At 41.9% G+C, this 10,730-nt stretch overlaps 1 protein-coding gene across 1 annotated transcript; it reads right to left on the bottom strand.

Moving 5' to 3' along the window:
* Positions 1-5,157: 5,157 nt before the first annotated feature.
* Positions 5,158-9,468, bottom strand: LOC136546860 (rab GTPase-activating protein 22-like). Its single transcript, XM_066538826.1, has 11 exons — positions 8,901-9,468; positions 8,142-8,237; positions 7,934-8,037; positions 7,154-7,413; positions 6,945-7,067; positions 6,773-6,861; positions 6,538-6,643; positions 6,350-6,447; positions 5,808-6,095; positions 5,620-5,703; positions 5,158-5,472 (listed from the first exon to the last, which is right to left on the bottom strand). The coding sequence occupies exons 1-11, from the start codon at positions 9,000-9,002 to the stop codon at positions 5,449-5,451; spliced, it is 1,374 nt and encodes a 457-aa protein (XP_066394923.1). The 5' UTR covers positions 9,003-9,468; the 3' UTR covers positions 5,158-5,448.
* Between the last annotated feature and the right edge of the window lie 1,262 nt (positions 9,469-10,730).

Here is a 10,730-nt window from a genome sequence, read left to right as displayed (position 1 = left end):
TCACCTTGCGGTGAATGTGCTTGTTCTCATCTCAAGGCTACACCCGGGAACTGGCTGCCTGCTCGGTTGGTCTTCTACTTTCTGACCCTAGCACCACGTGACTACGTCACCTACTATCAGGCTCGGGGACTAGCTGTGGGGGTATGGCCCTCAAGACATGGGTTGCACCCCTAGGGGTGGCCCGGCCCACAAGATCAAGGCGTGCACGGCGCTGCTCGGCGTGCACCACAAGACATTATATAGTACCAAATAGGATACTTTACTTGTAATCCTGTCTCTCTAGACTATATAAGGAGAGGTAGGGGTCCCCTAGCGGATAGGCTACATCAAGCTACTTGGTCATCCAGATCAATACAATACACCAAAGACACAGAACGTAGGGTATTACGTCGATCAGACGGCCCGAACCTATCTAAATCGTTGTCTCTGCGCCTTGTGTCACCATCTGTTTCCTGATTATGCGCACCCCCACCGACAAATCTACCATCGCAGGATACCCCTCGGTGGACTGCCGAGCATATTCTATCGACACTATCGCTACCGGAATCTAGAAGTTTGTCATGTGCCCATGACACACGGCGAAGCCTAAAAAATACGCGGCAAAGGCTTTGCTGTGTGTTACACTCGGCAAACAGCACTCGGCGTACACAGAGTCAACAAACGTTTCTTTGCCGAGTATTTTTTATCGGGCACTCGGCAAAGATTTTGGTGAGTGCTAAAACCGACACTCGGCAAAAAAAGCAACATGACGACGAGAAGACGTTCATGGCGTGTTTGTCGAGTGTCTAACGACATAGGCACTCGACAAACATGTCTTGTTTGCCGAGTGTCAACGGAAAAAAACACTCGACAAACAATGGTTTTTGCGAAAATAAAAAAACCCGCTCGTGCCGTGCCCGTCCCCAACCGGCGTGGTCCGCACCGGTGGCCGCTCGGCGTCCAACAAGCGCGCGCCGGCGGCCGCGACGACGGCCACGGAACGCACCGGCACCGTCGTGTCCTAGTGTTCCCGCTCCCGTTCCTGTCGCTCGGCCGCTCCCTGGTCCAGCCGCCTGCGCCGCCCCACACGCCCGACTGTGGCCGCCTCCTGCCGTGCTGCCCACCGCTGCCCGGTGTCCCGCTACCAGCGTCGCCCCACCCGCCCGACCGTGGCTGCCTCCTGCCGCCATGCCACGCCGCCCTCCTGCCCGTTGGCCCTTGGAAGATGAGGTGAGAGGTATGGATAAGGAGAGAGGGAGAGGGAAGGGATAAGATGGGAGGGGTCCAGGGAGAGGAGGTTCGGGCCAATGGGAGGGCTCGATTTTGGAGACACGGATCATTGACGTGGCGGAACATGTTTCTTTAAGTTTATAACGTGTTGAGTTTGCCGAGTGTCGGATCTAGGACACTCGACAAAGATGGCTTTGCCGAGTGTAAGATTACGGCACTCGGCAAATTTATCTTTGCCGAGTGTCTAGGGTTTGGGGCACTCGGCAAATATATTAATTATTTTTCATTTTCAAGGGGTTGTCACGGTGCGGGATGGGCAAATATATTAGTTATCTTTGCCGAGTGTCTAGGATTTGGGGCGCTCGACAAATATATTAGTTATTTTTTCATTTCCTTGTTTTCCCTAACGTGTCTTTTCTTTTTTTGTTTGATGTACTTTGAAAATACCTTGTCAATATATATATATATATATATATATATAATTTATATCAATTAAAATTCTATAATTGCACTTAATAAATTAAAATTATCAAACGGATAAAAAAATTACCAAAATTTCACATGAAACCGTCTATGTTCTCTATTGCCTATAAAAAAGTTTTGAAGTATAACCTCAATTCAACCGTCACTTTGACTCCAAATCTTACCGAATCCTTCTCAACGCTACGATTCTTCTTCGGAGATGCTTCGATTTGTAAGCATCGTACGTGAGAGAATTGTATGAAACCTTCTCAATTTTTTACCATAGCCTGCACGTATGATATCATCACATCATGACAAATCTAATGGTTTTTAGACTTCGTTTGCTTTTTTTAGAATTTAAAAACCATTCGGCCATACGTTCGTAGTCGTGTTTCCTGAACAAGATGTTCGAAATTTCTTTTTATTTTCCGGGTAAGGCCTCACACTGGACTCAATAACATGAATATCATTTTTCTACTCGTTTTATTCTATTATTTGAATCACTTGCAGTTCAAATTTGACTTATACAAAAAAATTCCTAGAAATGCAATAAATTAATTAAATATAGCAAACATATGCAGAAGTATACCAAATTTTAACATAGAGTACCACATGTTGTATGTGGATAGTAGAAAAAGTTTCAAGGTCAAAAGAGAAAAAAATGAAATTATTTGTCAAGTGCCAAGTAATTATACTCGGCAAATATATTTCTTTACCGAGTGCTAAATAATTATACTCGGCAAACATATTTCTTTGCCGAATGCCTGCCTTTGCCGAGTGTATTTGTTTGCCGAGTGTTTCCACTAACGGACACTCGGCAAACATACTAATGGACGACACACGGACTGATGAATGTCCACGTGGCGGTTCTTTGCCAAGTGACTATCTTTTGCCGAGTGTTTTTTTTATTTGCCGAGTGTTTTTTTTTTTGCCTTTTTTGTCGAGTGCAATTATTTTGCCGAGTTTTTTTTACAGCACTCGACAAAGATCTTCTTTGCCGAGTGCCCGATAGAATGCCCTCGGCAAACATTCTTGCACTCGACAAACACCTAGTTTCTGGTAGTGTACGTATATTCCGCGTAATTAGTTTTCATCTACAGAGGAGGGCGTATTCATATGTTAAAAATCAGAAAAATAAATTTTACAGCTGTGAAGCATAAGTTTCAATGTACATATTTAGTCAGCATCCCCTCCTTAGAACAACCTAACATGTCAGTCTGTCAACTAGTAAGTTGCCCGCGCAAATAACATGGGTAGCTAGCCTTTTTTTCCACTATAACATCTGATTTTTTTCTTGTAAAATACTTTGCGTTAATAATTTTGTTTCTTTGTTTGATTGTTCTTTGCCCCCATTGCATCTATCGGTACGAACTCTATATAGCTATCATCGATCAATACCTTATCTTGAACCTATTATCGTCTCTCTCCTCCTTCATTTCTTCCCAATTCAATCATAATAAGGCTGTGCAATTTTTATCGATGCCAAATTAAGGTAGCCTTCATTTTTTTTTTGATAGGAAGGGTAGCCTTCATTTTTGCTTTGGTGAGCTCCAATACTCAGTAAAACCACGACCCAAGTCACTTAGCAATTGTTCAATTCATTGGGCCATTTACAAATTTAAGTTTTGGACTACCTTGTAAATTTTAGTGCAGATTCATTGTTGCTTACCCCCTCCCCCTCCCACCCCCACCCCAAAAACAAAGCTAGACCCATCGCAATTCCGTTCATATTTGTTGGAGCCACTTTTGCCCCAAGCAGCCGTTGTCCAACCCTTTCATTGCACCAACATATCTTTCAGTGTCACAATTCTTCCCAAAGAAACCATGGAGCCATCATTGGTGATCTATTGATCTCAGGCCTGCTGCTATCCATGGCACTCCACCGCACTACTGTTGGACATGATGTGACCACATTTGTTTCTAGTTGTGACAACTTGTGAAGAAAAAAAGCCAAATATACCCATTATGTTGCTGGCAAACTTGTACACTTGCGTACCAGAAAATCAATGGACCAATTGTTGCATGTAAAATATTAAAGGTCGATATGATTTTTTTATTTGGTTATAATATTGGCCATTGAAACATGTTCTTCTTCTAGGTCACTGCTAGAAAGCCATCAGATTTAAATCCCGATCGTTGGAATCGACATGTTCTGTTTTGATTGTTTTCCTTTATCGATGTCAACTGTAATGCAAAACTTTTCGTCTAGAAAGATGGAAGAACAACTCGGTGAGTGGACATGTTGAGATGGCAAGACGTAGAATACCGGGGTTGGGGAGAGTGGCGTGAGGATTTGAAGTGCTCTGAAGATTTTTCATAAGTACGCCGAGACATTAGTATCTGACTTTGGACAGCTCTTGTGCATGTGTGACATCCTTCCCATAGACCTTCCAAGTGGGTTTCTTGCTTTTTTATTGCCGTGGCAAAAAAATGAGCTATGACGTCAATTAGATCGCCCGCTACTGGCCGTGTTCGCTGGTCTGGAAGTTCCAGACCAGCCGGCTGCTCCCCCTCATATTTTACTGTTCACCAAACCAGCCGAACAACGTTTCTCTCTCACACAACCAGCCAGTTTTAGCAAAGTTTTAGACCAACGAACGGGGCCCTTTCCACACATGTTATATATGTATTAGTCTTTTTTTTATTTTTTCTTATATATTTTGATAGATCTAAACTATTACAATCTAGATATATAGGATCGATGTAGTAGGTTTTTAATCATAGAGTCAAAGAAATATTTTTTAACTTTACTTAATAATACACTTATACACACTAACTTTTTGTTTGTATGTTTTTTCCAACATATGAAAATCATATTACTATTTTTTTATAAATTTTAATTTTAATTTTAATTTTAGTTGTTTGTATTATATGGACTATTTATTTTGGTATTTTTTGCACGATTCCGAAGAGGAGAAGGCAGGGGGTTAAATGCAAAATGCATACCACGCTAACGTGATAACTGATAAGTGATACACATGTGGTGTTGCTGGTATAGATCTACAATGTATCACTTAACAAGTCTACGGATATAGGAGGTAATGGCCACGTAATTGTCAGATAGGATTAAGGTAATGGCCTAGTTGTCAAATAGGGGTGGATCTAGCAACGGTTGGCTGGGCCTCAAGGCCCTATTCGCTTCTCTTATAATCTATATTTTCAACCTTTTTTTTTTAGTCGGAACAGTGTTTTTCTCTCACAACAAATCAGCCGGAACAGTGTTTTGTCTTGTTTTTTCAGTGAAGCGAACGGGGCCCAAGCCCCCCTACCACCGCCGGAAACATGTAGCTCCTCTTAAGCCCACTATAGGAGGAAAAGCCCCTACCATGTTTTTAGATCGCGCCTCATGCCAGGTCATCTTACTAGTTCTCTAATTTCCAAAAAAAAATCTTACTAGTTCTCTTGGTATTGTGTACTTCAATGAAAACATTAGATCGTGCACTTTTACAGCTTTTACAACATGGGCAGAACTTTCCTGAAGCTGAATTCTGTTGCAAGGTGTTGTTCATTTCAACTTGTATTGAAATAGTTATGTATGCAAGGCATGCTACCAGCACCGCCTTCTGTCTGTACAAAATTCTTGAGTGCAAACAACGTGAGATACATGCACTCATCCTGTACTCAACCCACTAGCCTGGCACCATCAGAGTCAGTGTATCTGAGGACACGTCAGACCATTACCACCCGTGTCCTGTAAATCTTCACTCAAAGTTGTGTGTAGAAAATGGTCGTGTATGTTCAAATGGTATCATTGGGGAGATGTGTTCCATGACACGTTTAAGGTTTCTTTGCTTGTTGTACCTGTCAAAGCAACAAGTGTAGCGTACTCAGTTGTTAAGTAAGAAAAATCCTGCATCACATATATCGGCACTTATTGCAGCCTTCATGTAAAGTAGTGCTGGCCAACATGATAGCAGGAATTTGATTGGCAATAGGATAGCAGGTTACCTTTTTCAGGTACTTTTTGTGAAGTTTCAATGCTCCAGCGCAAGCTTTCTTGGCATCTAAGTTCCCATTTACATCGTTCAATATCTGGAAGGAAATAAAAGCAAGAGTTAAGATTGTTGATGTACAACCCAAGCATAGATCAAAGTGATCATTTGTGAACTCCACCAAGGAAAGATTACGCCCCTTACCCTGATAAGATCATCCAGTCCTCTAGCTTCTTGTAACAGCTTCTCTCTCTTTTCCTTAAGGACACTTGCAACCATGAAAACTGAAATTGGAACTGGACCATCTTCACCATCCTCAGCCCCATTTTTAGCATTGTCCTTGTCCTTGTCCTTATCCTTATTATTATCCCACTTGCCAAAATGGCGCAGTCCTTTCAATTTGGATTTAGAAACTTTATTTTTATGTACTGCACCTTGTTCTTCACACGCTGCGAAGAAGATGTCAGGGTCGTATTCCAGAGCCCACATCATCTGTTCAGAGGTTTCAAAGACAAAAGATGAGTTCAAAATTAACATAAGGCTCATAAAAAAGAGTATAATAATTCTAGTAAAATAAACCGAAGCTGCACTTAAAGCTCTTAAGGTATCACAAAAATGTTATTCTTGTAAAGAGTATGCGTCAAGATCATGAACAACAGACGTCAATGAGAAGAATCAAGAGACAACCAATGGTCTCATTCTGCATACATTCATCATACTGTATTATTATTATGGTAGCTTCATACCTCCCAGAGGTATAAGGAGTCTCCAAATGATACTTCACGCCTAAATAGCACCATGAACATACGGAATGCAAAAAGGTAGTCACCTCCACCAAGAGTTTCTGCATTCAGGACTCAGTACCGTAAGAGAATATTCACAGAAGACAAAATTAAGATTGACTTTTGGACAAGTTTGTGCTACCCATATTTACCTAGGTGGTCATGTAGCTTCGGGTCAAGAACCTGAATAATAGACGCAAGGTGTTGAAGTTGGTTGGCTACTCCCACAGATTGATCTGTGCATTTGAAATTTCCTCGCTACATTTCAATCATCAAAGTGATCAGAATGATGTCAAACATGAAAGGAACCAAATGTAGGTGACCTGCAACAGTACCAATGTATGTTTCTGAATTTTTAGAAGAAAAATTACAAAAAGCAAGACATACCAATCTACGCATCAATTTTTCAAAGCACCAAAAGGCATCTGCTTCATCATTTAGTAGAACTATCATTGGTGAGCATAAATCACTCATTCCTGTATGAAGTATAAATGATAATACACCAGTGAGCTTATTTGGACTGTGAATGAGTTTTCTCTGTATGTCTGATGTAGCTAACCTTGGCAGTAACCAACATCTTTGTCAATCCATGCATACACAGCTAGAATATCCCATAATTTGGAAAGATTTTCTTTGTTCTCATAGAATACCATGGTGCGATCAGTGCGTAGGACGTCAAGCCCTATATTGATATTCAAAGGTCAATAAAAAAGATAGGGAGAAAAGAATCCAAGGAAGCAGAGAAAAAGAAATAAAGTTAAAGCATACCAATTTGATGCAATGTCAGCTTCCACTCGATAATTTGCTTATCGGTAATGTGTTCTGCAGATTCATCAATTTCAGTTCCATTTATGCTGGTAGTTGGAGCACCTTCTGAAGTGTTCTTGTCGGAAGTAGCCTCAAGTAAAACCAGAGGATCCTTAATAGGTCTGCCATCCTCAGTGATAAGTGGTGCTGTGATAACTTTACCGCTACCAACATGCGAATCCATCTGTCGACAATCTTCCTTCCATCTGGCATACTGTAGCCTGTGTGATTCATAAGGTCAAAAAATAAAAATTCAGGCTTTTCGTAAAAAAAAAAATCAGGTTAAGAGAACATCATGTTTTACTGATAGTTCTTTATTCCCATAAATAAAAATCATCGGAATAAATTATTACAGAGATATCGGGAAAGGATTTGCAATGCGAGGACAATACAAGGGGAGGAACTGAACAATTACTTTCTATGGTAACTGAGTATAAACTGAAGCTTGCCATCCCAAAAAAGGGTGATGGTGCAAAAAATTATTTCTTTGTCTATACCATAGGGGTCACACTAACTTTTCTTGGTAGAAATAATTGTCTTTAGTAAGAGAAAAAAACAGGAAACTAAAATGATGATCCAATATGGAATAACTAGCAAAAAAAAAAAGCAACTGTTTAATTGGTGAGTCGACAGGCATTTATCACTCTTTAATTTTAAGGGGGCAAATACTTACAAATTTCCTAATGCAAAAAAATGCCTATCAAACAAGAAATGCCCTGTATATTTTACTGAAGCAAGTACCTCCGTATTTGCCTGATCTCTTCCCTTTCATCAAAGGTACTTCTGGGATCGAAACAGCCAAGTAAGAATTCCCAGACCTCTCCTCTGACTGTTGGATGGACACCCTAAAAGAAGATGTTGATTGGTATGTAAACATTACTAAATGAACATAACACATATAAGAAATATCTGTAGGACAAGGAGCATATATGAAACTAAGGAATCTTACTCCTCTTTGTATCCGGCTTAGGACTGAGGCAATATCAAGACAGCCATCGGGACTAAATGCAGCCTGCCATTTCCGAGCACTTAATGTTTTGCCAGCCTGAAATGAAGTAGATAAGATATAGTTGCTTGGAACAAAAAAGGATTGTGTTTTGTAGACAATCAAGGCCTCAACAACAGAAGTAAAAATGCTATCAATACTGATATAGGAGTAAGTAAGTTCGCACAAAGACCCTATGTCTTCGATCTGACCTGACTGTAACTATTTCATAAACTAAGCAACTTGGATTCTGCAGCAGAGATTTGGCTACAAAAGAGTTATGAAAGAACTGAATGTATTGAGTGGGCTCATCTATTTGGTGCTGATGAGGCTTGGAAAGGAAATGAGATATTATTAAGACAAGGACAAAGATTGATGCTAGTAGTATTGCAACAACATCTCTTCTTTATTAAATCTGCAATTTATAGAGCAGATGCAAGATGTGTTATTGCAGCAATGAGCCAATGAACCAATAGATTCTCCATCTTTCCAGCTACACAGTACTCATTTGTAAAATTTGTTTATGTTTTCCTGCATTACACCAATACTACAAGGGCCCAATCTTTTGTTTCTTTTCTAAAGGAAAAGGCGTACATTGGCCAAATTGTGATACCATCAAACACACATTATGCTTTCTATAGGCATCGTCACACCATAATCAAAATTGACAGATACAGAATGAAATAAAAGACAGACAGACATATGAAGGTAGAAAAACCAGACCTTGATCTTGAACTTGCTCTTGGGCACACCGTCCGTGCAATCTGACCGCACCTCGTAGTAGGAATCCGCGGGCGTGCCGCTGCTGAGCCCCCACTTCATCATCCTCGAAGCTCAATCAACGACAGCACGCCACCAGGCCAACAGGTCAAATCCAACCAAGACGTGCTTAAATGGCAGCACCACCTTCGCGTTCGTTGAAGCACCCAGCGAGGCTTCCAACAACCGTTTGACCTTCTTCCAGGACTAATCCAAGAAACGCCTAGATCACTCAAAAGAACGAGCCGGATCACGCGCAATGGAGCAGGAGCGGAGCCAATCCCCCCCTCGAACCTGCCTTCCTGCCTGCCTGCCTCCTGAACCGAAGGATGGGAGTTGGGACCGCAGGAGGAGGAGGAGGGGAGGTTAAGGGGGGATGCGGTCGGGGCGAACCGGGGAGGCCGGGTGGGGTTAAATTAGGAGGAGGAGGTCGGGAGCGACGGGGAGGGAGGAGGAGGACCGGTTCCACGCTGCCGCCAGGCTCCAGTTCGCCGGCTTCCCCGGGCATTCTTTGCCCCCGTCTTGGACGGTACGAGTTGGGTTGGTCGGAAATGGACAGCTTCACTCCAACGCCAGATTTCGTTACTGGATGACCACGCGTTGCTATATATGCTAATTGTGGATTTTGTCGGTAGGTAATGGCAGTTATCCGTTAAGTACTTTAATTAACTGACGGGTTTCATTATTATTTTTGGATTCATCCCCATGCCCTGTGGCCTGTGGTGTTTTGCTGGAGCTGTAAACCTGTAATGGTTGGTTTGATTAAGGTAAGATGGAGTTTATGGCTGGATTCAGTTGACCATGGTCAAAATTTGGGATGTGGTCTAACCTAATAAAATTGTTCCACACATTTGGTTAGACTTTCTTCTAGGTTCAAGGAACCAAACGGGCCCTTGAGGGTGAGTCTAGTCTTCTTACATCATCATGGATGACGGTGTTTGTGTGTTCACTCCATCTGTGAGAATAAAAATCGCTGCATCACGATTGTATTTAACACGTTACAAGAAGGGAATGTATTTAACACGTGAAAGTCTAAAATGTTTTTTTTTTCTCAAACACTCAAACAATTTGCATGTCTTTGTATTAAGATAGAGAAAATGTTCAATATAGCCTATCTTATCGGCGTCCTAGGAGGTCAAAAAGTTGTACATGAATGCTCTGACCCTCCTAATGTACTTGAAGCTATGCTATTACATCGGGTAGAGACCAACCCAAATTGAAAGTCTAAAATGTTGATTTTGATAAACTAGTCTATTAACATGTACCTCTGTATGGGCTAGAATCCTTAGGACTCTATTACTGCCTTGTCTTCTACTCTCTTCGTCCATAAATAACTGTCCTTTTTTATTTGGGTTTTCTAGATTGCTACCATTACAATTTTCGAAGTTTGGAGAAATACCATGACTATTCACATATTCTCAACCCTACCATTACAATTCTCCCTCCATTTGAAATATGCCATGGTATTCGTCTAGAGAGGCCTTGGGCCCAGCTGCAGGCGTACACGAGTCATCGTTTCGTATCGACAAAACTACCCCTTCAACCTTACTCTCTCTATGTCAGTGACGTGTGGACCCCACTAGTCATCTTCTTCCTCCTTCCTTTCCTGTCTTCTCCATGATAACTTCTTTCCCAACTCCCATGGCGACGAAGGGGGCGCTAGCCACCGTCGTGCCCCTCGGCCATGGCGGGCAGAGCTCCCACACAGCCATGGCATGCCCGAGCTCCTCCGCCTCGAGCACCCTACCTGCGCAGCTCCGTGCCATCGCGGTGCCAGCGAGCATGGACCGGAGA

This window comes from Miscanthus floridulus, chromosome 3, assembly GCF_019320115.1.
Source record: "Miscanthus floridulus cultivar M001 chromosome 3, ASM1932011v1, whole genome shotgun sequence".
NCBI lineage: Eukaryota > Viridiplantae > Streptophyta > Magnoliopsida > Poales > Poaceae > Miscanthus > Miscanthus floridulus.
The sequence above is the reverse complement of the archived record's forward strand: the minus strand, read 5'-3'. Positions and strand labels throughout refer to the sequence as shown.

Bases quoted from the DNA above. Each gene is read 5' to 3' on its own strand.
- LOC136546860 (XM_066538826.1), bottom strand. From the start codon at position 9,002: ATGATGAAGTGGGGGCTCAGCAGCGGCACGCCCGCGGATTCCTACTAC. The intron at 7,414-7,933 runs GTACTTGCTTCA...TGAATCACACAG, and splicing joins GAGATCAGGCAAATACGGAG to GCTACAGTATGCCAGATGGA. The intron at 6,644-6,772 runs GTATGTCTTGCT...ATTGAAATGTAG, and splicing joins AAAAATTGATGCGTAGATTG to CGAGGAAATTTCAAATGCAC.